The following is a 25,000-nucleotide window of genomic DNA, read 5'->3' on the forward strand; positions in this document are numbered from 1 at the left end:
TAGCCAAATGTGAATTTGATTGGATGAAAGTTTGACACCTACCCAGGGGTGAAAGTGGTTTGAATTTCTTGCAGGAACTATAGGCTACTACCCCAACCTTCACCGTTTCATATTGTTCTCCTCCCACCCCCATGCATCCCTGAACACACACATCCAATTTTTAATGCCTGTATGGTGTCGAAATTAGAAACACTTGACACTCGGCTTCTTGTTGAGTCTCCTCTTCCTCTCTCTGGCCCTCAACTGTTTGAATTAAATTAGATTAACATTTACAACTAAATTCATCAACAGTCAAACAGTCTGTCTTTGAATTGTCAGAACAGTGGGCAGATAAATTAATGAACAGATTATTAGTAAAATAAAATATCTCAAAATGTATCCTACAATGTGTAGGATACATACAAAATGTTGTACTGTATGCACACAGACTGTGTTCTGAGTAAGCCATTGTCTATAGTTTGCTAGTAAGCTAACTTCATGTCCATTCTCTGGTCTAAATTAGCATCATCACCTGTATTTGCATCTTTTGTTTTCATTTTGCAGAGGCTCTGCCTCTTCCCTCTGGCCCTCAATTTGCTCTTTTCTTCTAACTTTCACCACTTTATCTGCTTCTTTCTCTCTCTCCTTCCTCTTAAACATTTGAGTTAGTGTTCGTTGCATTTCTGCTCCTTTGTTCTGAAAACAATGGCGAAACATGTTGGGCTCGTTTATTATCCATCCTTGCCCGCTGCCCTGTGCAAATTGCATTAATAAAGTAGGTGCATTTGGTCGCAAAATGTCCGGGAACAATAAATCAAACGCACCTTTATACAACAGTTAGTTCCGGCCGAGTAATTTGATTGGACAAGAGTTGCCTACCGCCGTACATTTCATGTTAACACAACAGCGCTGGCACTTCACTCAGTTCACTGTGTGTGTATCACTCCATCACTTCACTGCGCCTCGTCCTCCTGCTAGCTGCTGTTAGCTACTCGCCCCACAATTGCCACAAAGTAAACCCATGCCTTGCGGCACATCGCTGCCTGCCTGCCTCTCAGTGGTTGGAAATATTACCGTTTCTGCTTGCTTGCTTGCTTGCTTGCTTGGGAACTACACTCGCGCAATCCTGGTGGAATTGTTTTTGTTTGCGGAGCGGAGGCAAGCCGCAAGCGAGACTAGACTTGACACAGCCCAGTGCAGGCAGCAGCAGCGGCATTCAGGAGCTGCATGCTGGAAGCGCAAATCAGCCTACACACACAGCACGGATTAAAAACCACTGACAGCCAGGTCTAAAACAGGAACAATTTAGAAGCAATTTATGAGAGAGACTGTTGTTTATTAGTAATGACATAACGTCAGCCATGCATTTCCTTGTTGGAAATTATGGATCGACTGCACTCTGCAACAATCGGATTTTGATTGACAGGCAGCTGGATGTCTTCCCCCAACGGCGTTCAGGCACCGAAAGTCTTACCGGAACTGCGCACCGGACGGTTCCGGCCCACTTTCACCAGTGCACCTACCCAATCAGAGGCAGAGAGGGGCAGGTCATGCCTTCGCCTAGCCTTCGCCATCATGGGGAAAGAATATTGCCTCTAGGGGGCAGGCCAGGAGCAGTGTGCAGCTTTCTTGTGTACAGCCAAGGCTTTGAAAAATGCTACGTTATATGTAAAGAGGAGACTCAAAGGATACCTATAAAACCCATTCTCATTTATGAGAGGTCAAGGGACCCATTTGAAAATGGCCCTGCCTGTTTTCCCTTGTTAAAATTGAGCCTAACTTTACTTTGGAGCGTTATTTAGCTCCCTGGTTTGACAAGCTAGACACACCCCATGTAATTAAGGTAGTTAGTAGTTGTTAGTTAAGAATTTTGTGTGACATCATTTAAAGTGAGGACTATCTATGCCTTACAAAGCATTTATAAATTAGCAGGGGCGAATTTTCCACTGGGGACAGGGGGGACAAGTCCCCCCCACTTTTCAAAACCTTGATTCTGTCCTCCCCACTTTTGAAACAGAAAAAATCGTGGGTAAACTGAAAAAATCATGCTTAACTCATTGAGTGCCAATGACGACTAAAGTCGTCAATTCAAATAGTAACGTAGAGTGCCAATGACGACTAAAGTCGTCAATTGCGTTTTTTGACAGTGGGACGTGGATCAAAGCCTGATGCATCTCCTGTAAAAATATGGGGGATGTTGAAGGTGTATAAGCGATTTTACGGACCCATTAGGTGGTGACAGCGCTCTCCAGATTAGAGAAAGGCAAGGAAAAACAGCAAAGAAACCGTGATGAAAGGGAAACCGATGCATGCTGGAGCCAGAGCGGCACAGATTGCTCTGGCTGGAGCCAACGTTAGCTGCGAACAGCAGCCAATCCGCTCCCACAACTGAGCCCCTCCGTCTCCGCTGCGACAGTCCCTCCACACGATCAGCCGCCAGAAAAGCAGCACCCGACACCGAAAAGCCAAACCCTGGCGAAAAGCCAAACCTTTCGCTTTTCGGTGTCGCGCTGGGAGGGCGCACAAAAACGGCGGAGGGCTCGTGGGGGCCCGTGCGCTGCACCAGGCGTGAGTTTCTCCAAGCTCCAGCATGCAGGCTGTGTGTCAGTGTGGGGATGAGTCTCTGCCAGCAACGGCATGCAGGCTGTGTGTTAGTGTGGGGTGAGTTTCTGCCAGCTCCAGCATGCAAAGATCCATCGCCTGACGCAGGCAGCAGAGACCCGAGCAGAGCAACCAGAGACACTCCCACGGAGGAGGAGCCTGCAGCCGAGGGGGGTGGGGCACGCAGGGCACCACACAACACCCACCCAGACAGCAGGCTCGATGGACAGATTGGCAAACACAAGCTGGAATACCTGATGGCGCCCACCAGCAGTAAATCAAGACCAGCAAGAAGGTCTAGGGTCTGCGCACGCAGGGGCCAGCGCTGCTGGTTGCAGATAAAAAATATTATTTTGCCATCAAAATTCCTTTGTTTTCCGCTGTTTTATTGAAGGAAATTATTTTTGAGGTGTCACTACATCAGAAAATATTAGCTTCAGAGTCAGTGATGTGCTTGAAATGCTTCATTTCACAAAAGGCTCATTATCTCAGCTTCTAGTTTGAAACATCTGTTTTTGTTGAAACCAACCTATCTTCTCCTGCTGATAACTAAAGAACGGAAAATGATATCAATAAACTTTTTTTTGCTGATGATACAAGAGAGTATCATCGTTCTTTGGGCGTGTTCGGTGTTTACTAGGGATGTTCATTTTGAAAATTTTCCAAAATCGATAATCGGTGAAAATGAACGATCAATTATCGATTATCGATCATATTAATACTTAGAAAATTTTCAATTTTCAATTTTTTTTTTTGCAAAATGAATGCCTATGGCAGAAAATACAAAAGACAACGTGTTCTCCTCAATGAACTCTTTATTTCAATGTGTCTCCTCTCCAACACTGCTGTCCCCGGCGCATGCCGGTGTGAATTTCCCATGTTTAAAATAGTTTTGTTGGCACAAAGGCCCGTGCCCAGCCAGAAAACTAGAGACTATATGAAGCTCCACCTCACGTTAGTCGGCTGTGCAATGGAGGTGCAAGGGGGCGAGGAGGAACGAATTCCACCCAAACCTAGTCCCCCAATTTTTTTTTTTTTTTTTTTTTTTTAACTCATTGAGTGCCAGCCACTTTTGGAGAACGGACGCTCCCAGTGCCAGAGTTTCAGAGCGTTTTCAGTGATTTCTCGAGGCCCACAGAATATTGTGTGATATTACTATGTAAACACCGAACACGCACAAAGAACGAGGAGACTCTATTGTATCATCAGCAAAAAAAAGTTTATTGATACCATTTTCCGTTCTTTAGTTATGAGCCGGAGAAGATAGGTTGTTTTGAGCAAAAACAGGCGTTTCAAATTAGAAGCTGAGTTATTCCGCCTTTTGTGAAATGAAGCATTTCAAGCACATTCACTGAGTCTGAAGCTAATATTTTCTGATGTAGTGACGTGGTGTAGTTGTGTGGTGCCCTGCGTGCCCCACCCCCCCTCAGCTGCAAACTCCTCCCCACACTAACACACAGCCTCACGCACCCAGCGTCTATTTTCGGAGTGCTCCGTTTTTGTGCGCTGGCTCCCAGCGCGACATGGAAAAGCCAAACCGGACTGCTGAGAATGGTTTGGCCCTTCGGCGTCGGGTGCTGCTTTTCTGGCTGCTAATCGTGTGGAGAAACTATACAGCAGAGACAGAGAGGCTCAGTTGTGGGCGCGGATTGACTGCTGTTCGCAGCCAACGTTAACTCCAGCCAGAGCAATCTATATGGCTCTGGCTGCAGCATGAGCGGTTTCTCTTTCATCACAGGGCTTTTTCCTGCTGTTTTCCGGACCTTTCTCTAATCTGGAGAGCACTGTCGCCACCTAATGAGTCCGTAAAATAGGTTATACACCTTCAATAGCTACAATATTTGTACAGGAGATGCAGGAGGCTTTGATCCACGTCCCACCGTCAAAAAACGCATTTGACGTCGATCGACGTCATTGGCACTCTACGTCACTATTTACTTTGACGTCGATCGACGTCCTTGGCACTCAATGAGTTAATAATTAAAAAATCGATCCAAATGCCACAGGATCGATTCCAATCCTTAAATACTACTTTCTGTCCAAGTACTTACAAGTACTTAGACATAAGTAGTATTTGGATGAAACATACCTAAGTACTTGGACATGAAGTAGTATTTGGATGGAATATACCTTTAAAACTAAGTATTTGGAGAGAAGGTAGTATTTGGGTGGAATATATCTAAAAAACTATAAGTACTTGAACAGAAAGTAGTATGTGGATAGAACATAATACTTAGTCTCGGACTCTACAGACCCCTAGTATGGCTCTACCAAATAACAGGCTGGTTAGCTCAGATGGTAGAGAACCAGACTTACAATTTAACAATCTTGGGGTTCAGGGTTTGAATCTCACCTGGAGGGAGTGTTTATTTGATAAGGATATCTTTCACTTTATATTAGGGTGCAAAAAGAGTAACAAATGGACAGGTAATGATTCAGTACTCATAAACTACAGAGTATGATGCCCCACTTTTCAATAGGGTACACAAAAAGAGTAACTAATGGACAGGTAATAATTAAGTAATGATTCAGTATTCATAAACTACTGAGTATGATGCACCACTTTACAATAGGGTACACAAAAAGAGTAACTAATGGACAGGTAATAATTAAGTAATGAGTAACTAACAATTAACTATATACTCACAAACTGACCATTGACTAACCATTAACTAATGAGTAATAAATCTACTAAGGAACTAACAACTAATCATGAACTAATGATTAACTACTATACTCACAATGTGACCTTAAATAATGATTAACTAATGATTAACTAATATATTCACGCACTGACATTTATTAATCATTAACGAACGATTAACTACTCTACTCATGGAACTGACCGACTAATCAGTAACTAATGATTAACTACTATATTCACGAGCTGACATTTAGAATCATTAAGTATTGATGAACTACTCTACTCAGGAACTTAGATACTAATCATTAACTAATGACTACCTACTCATTAACTATGATTAACTAGTGATTGACTAATGACAAATTATTCCTTAGCTACTCATTAACTAACTATTAGTTAATGATTAGTTTACTAACTAATGCTTCTTGTAAAGTGTTACAAAATAGTTGATTGTGTTACTTTGTTTTCATGAATCAAACTAAATAAATACTTACATTTCCTCAAACCTGGTTTCAACCACTGCACTGCATCATGGTCCACACTGGAGGAAGAAACAAAATCAGATCAGCAGATTCTCTTTGATGATGGAAACATTAAAGAGGAAATTAAACATTTGATCATGTGACTCTACTTAATTTGCATTTTAGCTTAGACAAGACAGGACAATGCATTGCGGTGGGGGGGGGGGGGGGCGGGGGTTTGGCAAGATGGCGGAGTGAGGAGTACTACTTTTGCAGGTTCTGATTAATTGTTTTTATTTGAATACGTCCTAGGTCTGTTACTTTTATTATTATTATTATTATTATTATTATTATTATTATTATTATTATTATTATTATTATTATTATTATCAAAAGGTGCCAGTAAACTCAAGTTTCTGTATTGCAGAACAAGTCAGTTTGATATTACTATTAAAAAACTCCTTGTAACAGCACTGATACAGTGCCATTTTGCCTGTTCTACCTGGTACAGTGGCCTGATAATGAGATTACAGAAGAGGTTGCAGGTTATGGAAAATAACATCATTCATTATCTACTGAATGCTCCTCCTAGGACGCATGTAGGAGGTAATGAATTCAAGAAGGTGGGCATGTTGCCTGTTGAGCTTATAGGATTGAACAGCTAAAGCTAAACCATACGTATAACATCATTAATGGTACTGCCCGCATGTATCTGGGCTCCTAGATAGTAATGGTCCATACCCAGCATGGTCACAACACCAGGGCTAGTGTGCGTAGTGCGTATTGTAGTGTGTAGCACAATACAATAAAAGCTGTCCAGTCAGGCAAAGTAAAAGCAAAAACAAGAATAGTGATAAGCCTTGGCTTACCAGGGGTATACTGAACGCTTGCAAGAAAAAGAACAGTATGTACAGAGAATTTATTAAATATAGATGTAAAGACAAAGAAACCAAATATAAAAGATACAAAAACAAATTAATAGATATCATTAGAAAAAGTAAAAAGGAGTTTTATGATAATAAATTAGAAATTAATAAAAATAACATCAAGGGAACATGGGATATACTAAATAAAATCATCACAAACAAAACCACCAGCACTAGCTACCCCAGTCATTTTATTGACAATGGAAAAGTTGTCAGTGATATGAATGAAGTAGCTGAATTTTTTAATAAATTCTTTGTTTCAGTGGGCCCAAAACTGGCGGAGTTGATAACACCGCCAGTAGAGGGCAGTGCAGCGCAATTCTATAGTAACAGAAATTCTGCAACAATATTCCTGAAAAAAGTTGATGAAAAAGAGATTATTGAACTTGTTAATAAATTTAAAAACAAAAAATCCACAGATTGGAATGGGATAGACATGTCTCTAGTTAAGGAAGTAATAGCGGTCATTGTAGTGCCTCTAACCCATATTTGTAATTTATCTTTTCAGTTGGGCTGCTTTCCTGAAAAAATGAAAATAGCGAAAGTAATACCATTGTTCAAGGCTGGTAATAAAAAATGATATACCAATTATAGACCGGTTTCACTTTTATCTCAATTTTCAAAGATTCTTGAAAAGCTTTTTGTTGCCAGACTGGACTGCTTTATAGATAAACACAAATTATTAATTGATTGTCAATATGGGTTCAGAGAAAGTAGATCAACCTCGATGGCCTTGATGGAGCTCATGGAAGAACTTTCAAGTGCAGTAGATAATAAGAAGTTTGCTGTGGGGATTTTCATAGACCTGAAGAAGGCATTCGACACCTTAGATCATAACATTCTGTTGGAGAAAATGGAAAGGTTTGGAATCAGAGGGGTGGGACTGGAATGGCTGAAGAGTTACATCAGGTACAGGAGTCAGTTTGTGCAGGTGGCAGATACCATGTCCAAACCTGCTGACATTATGTGTGGAGTACCACAGGGTTCTATAGTTGGGCCAAAATTATTTATTATGTATATAAATGATATTTGTAATGTGTCCGATATTTTGAAATATGTAATTTTTGCTGATGACACCAATATTTTCTACTCAGATGTCTGTTTACAGAGGTTAATGGAAAAGGTGACAGTAGAACTAGAAAAACTTAAAATGTGGTTCGATGATAAGTTATCTTTGAATTTAAATAAAACTAAGTTTATGATTTTTGGAAATCGCAAAACACATTTAATAACTCAGGTAGGTTTAAGGATAGGAGGGGGTTGATTTAGAAAGAGTATACGAAAATACTTTTCTGGGGGTAGTAATAGACCATAAATTCAGTTGGAAATCCCAAGCGAACAAAGTAAGATCTAAAATCTCCAGAAACATCTGGGTTTTGAACAAAGTCAGACACTTCCTTAACTACAGATCCATGAACACTCTTTATTCCACGTTGATTTTACCTTATTTAACTTACTGTGTTGAGATCTGGGGTAATGCTTGCAAAACCACACTACAGTCAGTTTGTACAGTACAGAAAAGAGCAATACGAATAGTGAATAATGTTGGATTCTATGATCACACTAACTTATTATTTATAAAGTCAAAAACATTAAAATTCATGGACTTGGTGGATCAAAAAACAGCTTTGATTGTGTATAAAGCCAGAAAGGGAGTGCTCCCGTCCAACATACAGATAATGTTCAAAGAAAGAGAGGGGGGTTATGCCCTCAGAGGCGAACAAAATTGGAAAATACCCTTCTGTAACACAGCTATGAAAAGCAGGTGCATATCTGTCTGTGGTGTGAAGTTGTGGAACGCTTTGCCGGAAGGATTAAAATCCAGTAAGAATGTGTTGGTCTTTAAAAAAAGGTATAAAGAGATGATGATGGAAAATTACAGTTTAGTTCCTTGGTAACTGAATGATGTAGGGGACAAAAAGAAAAATAATAATGAAAAAGTGTGTATATATGAGTATATATATATATATATATATAGGTATATGTATAATAATAATAATAATAATAATAATAATAATAATAATAATAATAATAATAATAATAATAAAACGATGATTATAGAATAATATATATAATATATGTAATATATGTATATTATATATATATAATAATATATATAATATAATATATATAATATAATAATAATACGATGATTATAAAATGTATGAATATGCATGTATGGATTGTGTTTGTTTTGTTATTTGCTACCCACTGGTTTTTGACTGTTGTATTGTCTATTTACTTTTTTTGGCTTTTTTTTTTGTTTCTTGTATTAGGATATTTTTCCTTGAAATCCTTTGTTGTTTATTTGATGGCAAGTAAGGACAATGTCCAAAATGTCTGATCATGATGATTTTCCTATTTTAATTGTAAGAAAAGGGGGGGCTTTACACAAGCGTTTGCTTCTGCCCCTAACCTTTGGTTATGACCTAAGTGTATGCTTGGTGGTGGTGGTGACCAATACATTTTTTTCATTCATTCATTCATTCATTCATTCATTCATTCATTCATTCATTCATGCAAGGTACCACGAGTAGCAGCTCGAAGCTCCTTTTTCTATACTGGGACCTTACTGTGGAACGGGATCAGCTTTGGAGCAAAGTGACCAGTATGCAGGACAGGTTTTACTGCCAGCAAAATAGTGTTTTTGATTCATGATACTATTGGTGTTTTTGTTTTTGATTTGTTTTTCTGAAATTGCTGCTGATTGGGATTAGAGAGAAGAAATGTAGGGCAGGAAGTTCATTATTATTATTATTATGTTATGTTGTGTATGTTCTGTCCTTCAACAGCAGGGACCATGCATGTTGGAAATAAGTGTTCTCACTTTTACATGTTATCCTTTGGATTTTGTAAATTGTCTTCTCTATATCCACAAATAAAAATCAATCATCAATCAATCAGAATCAGAATCAGAATCAGAATCAGAAAGACTTTAATGATCCCCGGGGGGAAATTGGGACAAGTTACAGTTGCTCGTTCACATAACAGATAGCATAAGATCTGGACCAAGAATCATACTGAAAGTGTGGTAAATCACACTGAACACCAAAGTTTGAGCTTTGTCGAGTTCCATCTTGAATTTGGTCTTCACTGCAAACATGACCGAGATGGCTGATGGTAAACAAGCTGCTTCTGCTGGGCTACAAGAACATGACTACAACCTGTCAGCACTCAGAGAGGCGTGTCAGGAAGACAAACTTGAAGAGATGGAGGAAGAATTTGATAAATACAACATGAGCATACTCTGCAAAATCTGCAAAGTTACAAAAAGGCTAAAAAGGACCAACAGAAGCAGTCACTGTCAGGTTATATTACTAATGGATAAATATTCAATGCAATCCAAGCTCTGAGATTCGACAAGCAAGATGACCACCTCAAAAGAGTTGAAAGTCGGATGGAAGCCAATGCACAAGTTGTGAAAGAAAATAAAGAGGAAATCAACAAATTGAAAGAGGAAGTGGCATGCCTGAAAAAATAAAATGAATCAGTGAGGCAGTTGTGTTTGGAGCAAGCCAGGTACAAAAGGAGATGGGACCTCAGGATCAACGTCTCCCTGAAAAGCACACACGGGATGTTTTGGGACAGCAGATAGGATGATGCACAGCGTGTAAAAACTACATGTTAGTGTGGTCTTTGACTGAATTTCAATCATGGAAGACTAACCTCTACAGCATAGTTTAGAGCACCCCATGCGTACATGCCCCTCATCATTCAGGGTGTGTAACTCCTTAGTGACATCACTGATGACATCACAATTGCTTGAGTGACATCACTGATGACATCACAATTGCTCGAGTGACATCACTGGTGACATCACAATTGCTCGAGTGACATCACTAGTGACATCACACTTGCCACTTCTCTAATTCCCAATATCCAATCAGCTAAGGACATCTGTCTCTCCTGATCTGCTGAGCCAATCACCTAAGCGGTGGTGGTGGTATATAGAGCCCTTGCTACTACGTCATTACTCACATTTGTGCCATCATCCTCAGCTGCTGTTCATTATCACTGGAGCAGTTGTCTCGCTTACGGAGTAAATAGGCTCAAGCAAACAGCCTTCATCAGCTCCCGCGTAGGCCTCGCTTCCGTGCAGAGCGTTCCCCCTTCAGCCTGTCCATCATCAAGTCAACATCAGTCTCAAGACAAAGTTCGAGCGGCCCCATTTTGTCAAGCTTGCACCAGCGCATTATCTTCTTCACTGAGGCTCCATGGCTTCCAGCGGCCCATCGTCAGTCCAGCGTGCAGAATCCAGAGCACTTCCACATTAGCATCCACCAGCAAATCGGCTCGATCACACCGGCCGTCCAGCGTGTGGCCAGTGTTGGGGGCATTACCGCACCAGGGATCATCCATCGATCTCCAGGCAACACCGGGCCCCGTCAATCGCCCAGAATTCCCCATCGCCTGTGTCCAGCTGAGCAGCAACAGCAGAAGGATGTCACGTACAGTACTGTAGCTGCCTGACGTCATCACTGCCCTAAACCGTATCGTTTCATGATTTTAATGCATTCAGAATCTCAATACCTCTTGCAAAATGCCGTTGCTGATGAGTCACGTGATAAATTGTGCCGTTCAACAAGGGCAACCATAAACTAACAGGGTCGCAAATAGCACATCAGCAAGTGCATTGACATCCTAGAACCACAAGTCGGCAATTAAACCTAACTTCTGCCATTCACTCTGGCTGTAGCCAAATGCTGCTATTAATTCACCCATGCAGGTAAAAGGAGCAAGGCTTAATGAGCTATAAGTATTTTGGTGAAAAATGCTTGCATTATTATTTTCTCTCTTTTCTTCATATCGCAAAATCAGATATATTGCAACAATATCGCGCAGCCATGCAGGCTCCTCACAGTGGGGACCTGGGACGGACCGGGGTTCGAACCCACAACCTTCCGCGTGAGGCAGCAGCGCTCACCGCTGATCCACCGTGCTTTGCTTTTAATGAAAGTGCATTGCATTGGGCGGATCTTGTCTGTCTCTCCTGCTAGCAATTCAGTCCATGTATCATATTGTTTGTTTCAGCTCATCAACGCTCATCATCTGATCAATGCGGCCACTCCAGACCCATACAGCATTGGCGGCTAAGCTCAAAACATCATCGTTGTCATCATCATCATCATCATAGTCATGGTCTGACCTCTTATCCGTTGCTGTTCAAAGCCCCAACAGCTGTCCAATGCCCAAGCCCCAACCATGACATCTTATTCACTGTCGTCCCTTGAAGCTCATGCAGGTCGTTGCGACCTGGGTCATTGCTGACCATAAAAAGAATAGAAACCGCACACTCTGGCTCCGATGCAATGAATTTAATAGACAACGTTTCGGCCTGGTGGCCTTTGTCAAGTCATGTACAAACAAGGTACACCTTGTTTGTACATGACTTGACAAAGGCCACCAGGCCGAAACGTTGTCTATTAAATTCATTGCATCGGAGCCAGAGTGTGCGGTTTCTATTCTTTTTATAGATTATTGTCCGTCACCGGCACCTCGCTGAGATTTTATGGTGTGCATTCTCTCCATTTTTGATCATTGCTGACCATAAACATGCTGGTCATTGCTGACCTTTTAACCACGGCTGTCCAAAGGCCCAATAGTCGTCCAAAGTGTCCAACGCCCAAGCACCATATTCACTGCCGTCCCTTTAAAACGTGCAGTATGTAATTTTCTGCCGCTAGGGGTCTCAATCTCAAAAACAATAACAGAAGACCGCGCGTCATGGCATCGTGCAGTAGGGTGGAATTATGCGAGCCATTTTATGAGATTATAATTCTCTCAGTGTCCATTGTTCACAAGGTTTTACCGGGAGCCGATACCCGCAGACGTCTCCTCCTCTCCGAAAACAGACTCTCTAATTACAACAGGTCAAAATGCTGAATAAAGCTGAAATCACCGTTTCCCCAAACGGAATTTGCTCGAGGGCTGCAAGGCGCGCGGTTGCTAATGTTAGCTCAGCTTGTTTCTGTGTGATGCTGAGTTGGTTTCAAAGCTTTGGATTCATCCAGGTTCATCGTTCACAAGGCTTCTACCCAAGCCGGATTATACTAGAGTCTCCCTCCTCTACAAAACAAACGGACTCGGTAATTGAAACGGGCAAAACACTAAATGAACGGTTTGTTAAAACTCACCATTTCTTTCCAATGGAGTTCAGGAGATACAAGATGTCCGCGAGGTCTCTTTCTCTAACGTAACTAAGGTGAACCAATAAGATCGAGACCTCCGATGACTAAAATCATTCATCCAGTCAAAAGATATAGTTAAAAACGACCAATAACTAAAAACTGACAGTGTTGTGACTTGAAAAAGTAAGAAAATAGTCTAGAATTCACCGGAGATCCAAGGTAACACCGGGCGCTCTGCGATGACATCATCGACAAAAAGCGATTCGCTCAAATGCTCCGCGTTATTTATATTATATAATATATGGATTTCGAGCACTTTTGAAAACATTTGTGTTACAGCAACTATACCACTCAGCTGCTAGTCATGGCGTACACGTGTCCAGTCGACAGTCTCCAATCATCCACTCCAGAGTCCACTGCAAGGCCGGAAAAACACGAACAACTTCCATTCCACATCCACAAGAGTCACAGGTCACATTCACTGCTCCCCCTCCTGCTGGACGTCAAAACTAATCAAAAAGGACATGGCACGAAAACCGTGCGTCTCCACAGCCAGTCTCTGCCTCAACTGAACTGAATCCACCGTACAACAGCTCAGCCGAAGGTGCGGGTGCAACTCTCCCAAAGTGACAGTACACGACTGTCAATACAAATGAAAAAGGCCCATAATAGACATACAACACGGAACTTAAAGTCAAATCGAAGGGGAAAACGTACTTATTAACAATGGTCAGCCCACCTTTAATATTCCAAATGTCAAAATGCACAAATCAGAGTGTGCATATATTAGGAATAGAACAGATAGATAGGAAAACTATGAGAAAAATATCAAGCCAATCTTTGCCTCATACAATTTGGGATAAAGTAAGTGCATAACTAAAGAATAGATATAACATATGTCTACTCGTTTTTAGACATTTTTATGCTATAATATAATAATAATGCTAAATGTTAAATATTGCATCTTTAAGCCATTGCTGGCTATGCTCAGGCAGGTTGTTGCGACCTTGGTCATTGCTGACCTTAAAAATGCAGGTCATCGCTGACCTTTTTTCTTTCGGGGAGGTCCTCCCTTCAACAACTGGGCTGCTGTCTTCATCAGCATATGCGTCCTACATCCATCCAGAGCAAGCTGCTATATTATCAGCCCAAAGATGATTGGTAGGAAGTATTAATGCATTTCGTTGGTGGTGGTCTTCTCTCCCAATCCCCGTTTGGTGCCTATGCCCGGGCAATTTGCATATAACCCCATAAGCGTCCTTGCCATTGCTTAACCTCAGTCAGCCCACGTCCTGACAAGTCAGCCCACGTCCTGACAACTTGCTCAACCCATTATCCCTGCATCCTGCTTAAACTTCAGTCAGCCCACATCCTGACAAGTCAGCCCATGTCCTGACTATCTGCATAACCCATCATTCCGGCATTTGCATAAACCTCAATCAGCCCACATCCTGACAAGTCAGCCCATGTCCTGACAATTTGCTCAACCCATTATCCCTGCATGTCCTGACAATTTTCATGACCCAGTATCCCTGCATTATGCTTAAACCTCGGTCAGCGCATGTCTTGTCAAGTCAGCCCATGTCCTGACGATTTGATCAACCTTATCCCGGTATTTGCATAAACCCCTGTCAACCCACGTCCTGACAATTTGCATACCCCCGGCGAGCTTCATAACCCCCCTTTTGTTATATTATCCCATTCTAACTTTCATTTATTTTGGGGGATTATCTATCCTATACGTCACTGATGCCACCCCTCTCTCATCTCAAGAGGAGCGTCATCATATCATGGAGCCATACGCCACACTTAAACTGGTTATTTGTTCAATAAAGCTTGTTAAAACTTCCTACGAGTCTCTCATGATTGAAGTGTGGTCTTTGACTGAATTTCAATCATGGAAGACTAACCTCTACAGCATAGTTTAGAGCACCCCATGCGTACATGCCCCTCGTCATTCAGGGTGTGTAACTCCTTAGTGACATCACTGATGACATCACAATTGCTTGAGTGACATCACTGATGACATCACAATTGCTCGAGTGACATCACTGGTGACATCACAATTGCTCGAGTGACATCACTAGTGACATCACACTTGCCACTTCTCTAATTCCCAATATCCAATCAGCTAAGGACATCTGTTTCTCCTGATCTGCTGAGCCAATCACCTAAGCGGTGGTGGTGGTATATAGAGCCCTTGCTACTACGTCATTACTCACATTTGTGCCATCATCCTCAGCTGCTGTTCATTATCACTGGAGCAGTTGTCTCGCCCCACCACCTCCCCTGATCACCACCAACGTCATGGCTCCTGTAGAAATCCCTATTGGGGGATTATCTATCCTATACGTCACTGACGCCCCCCCTCTCTCATCTCAAGAGGAGCGTCATCATATAATGGAGCCATACGCCACACTTAAACTGGTTATTTGTTCAATAAAGCTTGTTAAAACTTCCTACGAGTCTCTCATGATTGAACTGTACTTGAATAAAGCGACGGCCACAGAGGAACGTTTTACCAGCTTCTTTGCCTGAAGAAAAGTGGATGATCTTCTATTCCCTCAGCCATCTACGTTACATTCAGAAGGCTTTGAAACAGTTTACTGTGCGATGGTGTTTGTAAACACACAAACACCTATTGCACTGGGCTAATAAGTTTTTATTTGCCATTTTCACGAATCACATTACTTTTGTCTGTAACAAGTAGTGTAAGGCACTACTGTGCCTAAGTGCAGTAATCACATTACAGTTACTAATCAAACACTGAACTCGTTACTTGCGTACTAGCAAGATAAGTGTAGAGAGAAAAGATCCTCGCTGTAATAGCAGATCCTTCTTCTTCTTCTTCTTCTTCTAGTGTTTTATGGCGGTTGGCAAACATCTTCTGTGCATTACCGCCACCTTCTGGATTTTAGAAGTTACAAAAATATTCTCTTCAGTGTGAAAAACAAAACTACGTCCACCCAAAATACTCCAAAACATAATATTGTCCATTCTTCATCACCCAGACTCACTCGTCTGGGTTTTATCAAAGGCTTCCCTCAGTATATTGTCTAGATCTTTCCCAGTTACATCCACCACGTCCAAAAACCTCCTGGCAGCGTCCAGCACCATCTCAATTCTCTCCGTCTTCCCCGTCACATCAACAGCACAGTTGACCACCATCGCAATGAAAGCCAAAAATTTCCTCTTTTCTACACATAGAATGTCAGCTCGATCCATTTCCTTCTTTTTCTTCTCTGGTTCCTTCTGTACCACCATCCTATTCCTCTCTTCATTTCTCTCCCACCCCCATCTCTTAACAGCTTCCACATACGACATTCCCCTAGTTTCTCTTATCCTATTCACTTCCTTTTCTTTCTTTCTCCTTGGACACTCCACAGACCCTGCATAGTGATTTCCCTCACAATGTAAGCACTTAGCTTGTTCTTTCTCAATGCACCTCTCTTCACTGCATTTCTCCTTTCCACATCTGCCACACTTTCTTTTTTTTTGACATACAGCAGCCACATGCCCATATTCTTGACAACAGTAACACCTCAAGGGAGCTCTTTCAAACAGTCTTACCTTATAACACACATAATCACAGTATATTCTCTCTGGTAATTCACAATCAAATGTCAAGCACACAGATTCACTATACTCCTTTTTCCCTTCACGGAATCTCATCAATCTCCTTCCCTCCTTTACACCTTCAACCTTGAGAAAATCTTGAACGTCCAAATCCACTGGCACACCACTTACCACACCTTTCTTCCATGTTTTGTCCCCGAGCGGGAAGCTATCCACAAGCACATTGGTACTCATATTCTCGCCGACCCTATCAATTTTTAGAGCTTCCTCCCTCTGCTTTTCTGACACACATTCAACTACAACCATACCACTCCTAGTTACCTTTATCGATCGCACATCACCAATTCTTCTGCCAATATACCTGCCTATTTCATGTGGATCTTTAAAAACACCATCCACCTTTTCCGCAGTCACTATTCCAACAATGAAGTTTTTCTTCACCCCACCTTCCTCATCTGAACTGTAGGCTCTTACTTCACACTCCTTCTTCCTTTTCTTCCTCTCAACTCCTTTCAAATCCTCTTCACTTTCCATTTCATACTCCACTACTTCTGACTCCGATACTATTTCCTCTCCGCCAACCACTCCTTCATTTGCGCAACAAACTTTACTCTTCTTCTTCGCCATCCTATCCTAAATCCACTGTTTCAAATAGGCTACAAATTCTAGAATTCTCTTTCTGCGTTCAAACAATCCGCCTTCCGCACTCGTGTCCGACCTCCTGCCACAACAGCGACGCCCACTCGTCAACACCCCACCCTCAATAAATAGCAGATCCTGTGTCCCATCAGACGGGTCACTTAACTGCACAACAGAATCAACCATGGTGCCAATATTTCAACTTTGTATTAGCATGCAGAACAGCACTATTAGTCGACACATAACTTAGCAGATAACTAACATCATGCATATAGAACAAGAAATCATTTTAACCTCCAAAACACATTGACAAACAAACAATTGACCCAAAAACACAAAACACACTACCCCAGGGCATGCTGGGAACTCCGCCCACTTTCCTCTTCCACAGGTTAAATTTCCCAGAAGCCTTTGCATAACATTTACAATTAAATCAGGCTAAAAAGTGTTAGATAGAAATAATATTTATTTTAACACAACATGCAATTCTGGAATATTTGAATATTGGACAAAATGAAATGTAAACCATAAGAGAAACCCACATACAGCGGTGGGGTCTGTAAATACCCCTCGCAAATACGTGTTCTAGTGAACTGGGCACAGTGCGGTATGCTCCGTAATAAGATTGCCAGAAAACGCGCAGTAGCACCCGCCTTGTCGTCCTCTACAAAACAACTTTCGAGGGGTGGAGATACGCACATTACCTCGACCCCAAGCTTGCTTTTCACCAGGTAACATCAAAATCAGAGATGATGTTGCCTCGTACATGGTAGAGGAAATGTTGCCAGTTTCAACAGTAGAATGAAATCGCCAGCAAAATACAGATGGCAGAGAACGGACAGCCACCATCAGACAGGAAAGGTTTTGCAACCTACCTTATTACGATAGAGATTTGTGCTAATATATGGGCATAGCCTATGTAAGGTTTAATGTTGTATTGTTAACTGGCAAATAATGTGACAATGCATCTCAGGCGATTTTACGGAGTAACGCAAAAGTAATGTAACGAGTAGTGTAACGAATTACTTTCTCCAGGGAGTAATCAAGTAAAGTAAGGCATTACTTTTTTTGAAAGTAATGTGTAATGTGTAATACATTACTTTTTTGAGTAACGGACCCCAACTCTGAGAATGACATACAGAGCAAGACATGGATCACAACATTCCTGGTTTGGGGGGGGGGGGGGGGGGGGGGGACCAGATGGTGAATTTTGTTGGACACCTGTCTCGGTGGTGACGTTGCATCCTCTCTCTCTATTTACAGTCGGGTTGGTTGTCATCATAATGTTACAGCGATCTCATATCAGAGGCCTGTACCACGAATGGAGATAAACAGATCCAGGATCTGTCCCCTTGATCTGGTTTGACTTAAACAGACAATTGTATTTGAGCTCAACGATACCACGGAGGTGGTTATCAGCTGGGTCTGTCAATTTAGGATTTCCCTATCCAGCTCTGAGCTCGTGCACGTGAAAATGCTCGTACACAGGAGCTCGTGTCCACGAAAGAGGCGTGGTTTGTAACAACTAGCCAATCACAATGCAATATGGACAGCTCCAGCTTTTACAGCGCCAGACATGCCTATTTCCTCATTCATTCAAAGCGCACATCAAAATGTATTGATTATAGCGGAGCTTTACTGTATGTCAGAATCAAAATCCGTGTTGGATATTAGTCTGTTAGTGAAGGACTGTCTAACGTTAACGCTTTTATTCACATGAGTCATTTGATTTCTTTGAACAGCGGTTTCTTTCTGCCTCCACGAGCCTACAGCATGCAGCTTTAAACTAAATAAAACCCGCATGTCTTTTTTGCGAGTAGAAGTAATGTGTAATCTCACTCTAAATTTACAAAATCTGTACGCCTATTTAGATCATAGATTTAGAAACGTAGGCTCAATGAATAATGATCTCTTATCACTCATGATGTGTTTGGTCGCATTGATGGAATATAATACCAATAAAGAAATCATGATAATAAATTTAAAAAGCCTACTGAACTTAATTGACACTGTGCGGGCATAGATTTAATTTAGCCTATTTTGTGGTCACATATTGGCAGCAGAGTAGCCTATTTCATACAGGACTAATGCTGGAAAGAATATGAAGATTTCAATCACATCATACAGGCCAAAAGCAACACATTGCAGCTGCAAAATTCAGGAGTATCACTTGGTCACGTAATCTCATCCCACGGTTTCTCCTATCACTCCTATGCTGACGACACCCAACTTTACCTTTCCTCCCCCCCTCTGACACTCTAATTGAATCACGCATCTCTGCCTGTCTGAAAGACATTATGGCCTGGATGCTGCTCACCACCTAAAACTGAACTTAGATAAAACTGAACTTCTCTTTCTCCCTGCCAAAGACTCCCCTCTGACCGACCTCTCTATCACCATCAACAACTCCATCGTATCACCCTCCCTAACAGCCAAGAACCTCGGAGTCATACTCGATAATCAACTATCCTTCTCCCCTTTCATTGCTGCCACTGCACATTCCTGCCGGTTTGCCCTCTAAAATATCTGAAAAATCCGTCCATTTCTCACCATAGAAGCATCACAACTGGTTCAATCCCTTGTCATTTCCCGCCTTGACTACTGTAACGTTCTGCTTGCCGGTCTTCCTGCCTCTGCCATCCAACCACTTCAACTCATTCAAAATGCTGCAGCCCGTCTGGTTTTCAATCAAAATCAATTTTCCCATGTCACCCCCCTCCTACGCGATCTACATTGGCTTCCCATTCTGGCTCGTATCAAATTCAAGACCCTGGTTTTAGCCTACAAAGCAGTCCATCAAACAGCCCCCCCATATCTACAGCCACTGGTCAGTTTCCAAACCTCCTACCGCTCCCTCCGCTCCTCCACTAGTGCAGGACGTCTCGCCCCTCCCTCCCTGCGCGGGAGGGAGATCTTTTTTCAGATCTCGCCCCGATTTGGTGGAATGAGCTCCCCCCCGCGGCTAGAACGGCCACATCTCTGCCCATATTGAAAAGAAAACTAAAAACACATCTAAATTTTACTATCCACTTTCCTACCTGTCGCTCTACTGCATCTCTTTGACTCCTAAATTGTTTTATACACTGTAATAATCTGCACTCTTGATCATCTTTTATCTATGCATATTTTTTATCATGATCCCATATTGTCTGTTTTAATCTATTTTCATTGTTCTGCTATGTTTTATTGTGTGATGTATTTTATCTGTTGTACGTCGCTTTGGATAAAAGTGTCTGCTAAATGACAATAAAGTAAAGTAAAGTAAAGTAAAGTAAAGTAAAGAGTAGCCTAGATATGAATTACATTTGTGTGTAGGCTATCGCATTAAATTGCTTAGATCGATGTAGTAGGCTATTCTGGCGTGTATGACAATGTCCAACCCAACGTCAGCCTCAGCTCCGTTGCGCACACAGCACCTTAGTTTGCTTTGGAGACGTTTATGTAACCTTTTTACACTGGTGATTTAGTGATAGGCTATTTTCTCCACGCACCATTCAGCTGCAATTGGTGGGACTGCACTGTACTTTACTGTACTCTACTCTCTTGTACTGTACTGTACTCTACTGCACTGTACTGTACTGTACTGTACTCTACAGTACTGTACTCTACTGTTGTTGTTTGTGTTTTTTTTTAACAATGCTTTTATGATGTTCTTTTTTATTGTAGTACATCTTTCTAATGTAATACGCAAAGATCTGTGTAGGTGTCTATTTTCATCATGTCTCAGACTATTTTCAATAATGAAGGCTACTTCCCCTAGTCAATGTCCGATTAACCATCCCCTTCATTAATCCATTTCATTCATGCCTTAATGATAGCAGACCGCCTTGCGCAAGTGTCTAGGTGTTATGCCGAGTTTTGCACCCCTGCCCGGCAGCAGCTAAATGCTGTCCCCACCTCATGGGAGCATAATGATTTATACAGAAATGTAACTGTTTAAAAGTGATATAATTGTCTGGGTAGACGTGACCTCTCTGTTTTCTAAGTTAAAACAGTCCCGAAATATGGTGGGGATGCAATTCTCGGCGGGGATGCGAAAACATTCACAGCACATGCCGCAGGTGCAAATTAGAGCCACGCCAAATCATCTGTGCCCCCGCAAATGAGATTTGGGCAGTCTTAAGCACCAGAATTATTCACAGTTGTGGCCAGGCAATGCCTGGGCGTTACATCAAACAAACAAATCAGATTCCCGTCTCGCAATCGCTGTGTGTGCGCGAGGCATGGAATATGCTGTAATTCTCTCCATGCGTAATAGAGTGGACTCACTCGTGCCGAGGACAGAGAGGGATGGAGAGAGCTTATTGATAGATCGTCTGTGGTGCCAACGACCCTCTAGGTTATGGGATAGGTGAAGGTGAATAGCCTATGTCCATTGTCGAACAAGTTTTCTCAATTCGTTTCCCTCTTTGCGATGTGATAAACGTTTCTCAGTGAGTTATAGTTGATTGCCTCACTGAATTATCTGCTAATACCCAATTTTAGCAGCAGAATTTGATGTTCTGGCATGGCAAGGCTGTGCGTAATGACATATCCAAAAGACGGGGACCGCCTTCCATTCCGAAACACCACCATTCCGACACACCCCCACTCAGAAACACCCCCATTCCGAAACCCCCCCACTCCGAAATTGAAATTGATTTAACCCCCCCACTCCGAAACCCCCCCACTCCGAAATTGATTTTCAAGTCCATATTTCTCCGAGTTTCCTGCATTCCTGCAGCTTGAAATAAACGTTTCAACTCGTTTTTTTATGTCACTTCATATAATTTCGCTATAGCAGCAAACACGAGCCTGCTGCATTCAGATACAGGAATGTGATTGTGAACGTTGGATACATCCTAAAATCAGCTGTGGATCACAGACATTGGTGAGAAATAGCCTTTATTTAGATGTCGGCTGCCACGGACTTTTTTTTTTTTTTTTACAGTGTGACTATTTTATTAGATAATATGTATTTCTGATTGAATAAAAACTACATCAAATTGATTGTGACTACGATGGAGTTTTAGGGCCATGCATGATGAAAAATAAAAATTAAAGAGGGATTTTTTTTTCCAATGACAGGAGGGGAAAAAAATAGTTTCCATTTCAAGAATAAAGTCGAAATGTTGAGAATAAAGTCGAAATTTAAGCACCAGGCAGAAGAAAAAAAAATCAGAGGATCAAGTTTTTTTTTCAAGAATAAAGTCGAAATGTTGAGATTAAAGTCGAAATTTCGTGAATAAAGTTGAAATACTGTAACGAGAATACAATTGAAATGTATCATTGCCCCTGGAGCAATATCTCCAAAGACCAGACAGGCTAAGAGCGCACTGAGTGAGTGCTTAGCCTCGCTGGTCTATTTGGATTCCCAGGGGCACAAGTTAACATGTCTTAAGACCAGAGAGGCTAAAAGTCTATGACTGTGCCTAAAGAGACCCAGGCCAGCCACCATACCCAGGCTAAGAGCCCCTTTGCCAGCCCCAGACACCCAGGGAAGCCACCCCCACCTCCAGGCTGCCAACAAACTGAAAAATCAAAACAAGTTAGGAGAGCACCGCCCACAGTGTAGCCTACATACTGTACATATCCCATTCTCCGACTCAGTCAGTGGTAGGCTATATCCTGAGTTTCTGAAGTGTTGCAACTACTGTATATTGATGCAATGCCATGTGTATTTAACTTAAATTGCCATAATCTTGAGATTGATCATTCACAGATGATCTTGTACAACCAAATGCAAACGTCGGGCCATGCGTTGTGCAATATGAAGACATTTGGATTCAGGTGTGTCCAAACGCATCCGCCGCCCATGCATACAGCATAAATTATTCTTATTGCCGTTATTAAGGAGAGGAGTTGATTTGCCACTTAAGGAATGGTAAGTAGGCTATGATCACATGTGGTCTCAAACACCAAGTGCTTTCGGGTTACTTACATTTTTCTTCCATAAAAGCAAATATTCCCATGTTGCAAAGTGAGCTATATCTATATGACGAATTCTAGCCATTCAATAGAGGCCTATATCAAAATTGTGCTGACGGGCAGATACAGGCTTTCATCTTGCTGCGCACCTATGTGTGGAGCTGCCTGCCGACTATAGCAACGTTTGTCCACAAACGTTGCTATTTTACAATTTTTTTGGAGATCGGGTTGTCATGCCTGTGTAATATGAATAGGCCTCTGCTCCTCAATTCTTAATCAATTTATTTTGTTGCCTATAGCCTAATTTCCGGATTGCCGCCGCGTTAAATTCGGCTGTGTCAACCACGCTTATAACCAGCAGATCAAAACGCGACAATGCTCACTGCAGGCCAAGCGCATGGCTTGTTGAGATGAGTATATGACCACTGCCGACAAACCTTTCTCAGATGAATATAACCTACTGTTAATATGTCAACACAGAAGTTAAAATAAAGTGTTGGAATATTTGTAATAAAATCAGAACAAACTAATTTTCATTTTTAAATCAAGTTGTGTGTTGTTTCTGCAATGTCAGGCTATTTGATGCAGACATCACGGCATTTTGAAATAATGGACATCTCGTTAACAATGGCTATATTTCTCTTAAACATAAAATAGGCTAAATAAGGCACACACAAAAACTAACCTACCTTTTTTATTTATAGCTGCCAGCCATATTTACAGTAGCCTAGGCTATATGATTATCAGTAGGCCTATAGCCTATTTAAAATTCATATTTGAAAGGTTGAATCCTCCATCGTTTCAGGGGGCACGGGTCAGACAGCCATGTCTACATTAGCTTATTTGATGGGTCGGCACTTTGTTATGTATGTTCGTATTACGCATGGGTTTTCACTGCTTTTTCGCGCATTGCAAGTTGGAGAGACACTTGGATTTGAGTCGGCACGTGAGCCAGCAAGCATTGTTCATTTTAAATTAGTTAGTTTTAATTTAATTCGATTTTGGGCCTTCGATTATGCCACTCTATAGGCCCGCATATCAATTGATGAAAGGAGTGTTGGCATTAAGTGTTAGCCTATATAAACTATAACTCCTTTGATGTCCAACACACGGTGCACAGCGAGATGAAAGCCTGCATCTGCCCATCACCAGCACAATTTTGATATATGCCTATTGAAATAGGCTAGAATTAAATGTTCACACATCTCCATCTATTAAATAAGCGAATATTATTTTGTGATGTGTAGGCTAGCCTATAGGCTACGTGATGAATGAATGAATTTGCAATTAGGAAGTGCAGATGCACAGTGCGCCTCTCGTCACCTCACAACAACATGGGAATAACATTTGCTTTTATGGAAGAAAAAGGTAAGAAATAGCGTATTGTGTTAGTTAGCCTCAATCTCGAGATTATGGCAATTTAAACAAATTAAATCCATCAAGAATTGAAGAGAGGAATTGGAAACATGCGGATGTTGGCTGCCAATCTATATGCACCATGCAGTCGCAATATGATTATTTTTTTATTTATTTTCAGAGTGTTTATTCTAATTAATTTCATCTGATAATATGTAGCCTATAGGCCTAAAACTGTAGGAAGTTGATTGTGTTTATAGGTGTTGGCCCCATGCACGTGAGTCTAATTTATTATAGAGTTAATATAATGTAGGCTATAGTCTACTTAACTTTTCAATAAAAAATAAAAATAAATAGCTTAAACATATGCCTTATGTTATTTAGCCTAGCTGTTTTCAGGGGAGCTGTGTGGACAAAGGGAAGGATTATAGATAGAACACTTCAATTAACATATTCTGCCTGTTTTCTGGAAAACGACCTAGTGAAGACTTTCCACTCTGCTGGTCTAAATACCAGGTGTGGTTCGCAGTTTTCTGCAGGTCACGGTGCACAGTCTGATATCTCTACAATCACTAAACATTGTTCATTTATGTTGTCTTGCCACACAGTTTGTTAAGTTTGTCAAATGCGTAATCCGAGAGCGCAAGGATCTGTTCCACAGCAGCCTATTCAACTGATTATTTATATCTCCTGACACGCCGACAGGATCTAATCATAAATTATGTTTTCTACACATCTAAAGGTGAGCTGTTACACACGCCCACATTCATACCGTGAAAGGTG

The 25,000-nt window shown here is 41.5% G+C and overlaps 1 protein-coding gene across 1 annotated transcript in view; it reads right to left on the reverse strand.

Annotated features, from left to right (window-relative positions):
- Positions 1-25,000, reverse strand: part of LOC310792015 (NLR family CARD domain-containing protein 3-like) — a gene marked incomplete at both ends in the record, with an annotated part of 87,486 nt that overhangs the window by 6,917 nt on the left and 55,569 nt on the right. The window contains 2 exon segments of the mRNA XM_083653697.1: positions 5,719-5,731; positions 10,797-11,031. Coding sequence (XP_083509823.1) covers positions 5,719-5,731; positions 10,797-11,031 — 248 coding nt within the window.

Source organism: Poromitra crassiceps (genome assembly GCF_964638095.1).
Source record: "Poromitra crassiceps genome assembly, chromosome: 17".
Classification (NCBI taxonomy): Eukaryota; Metazoa; Chordata; class Actinopteri; order Beryciformes; family Melamphaidae; genus Poromitra; species Poromitra crassiceps.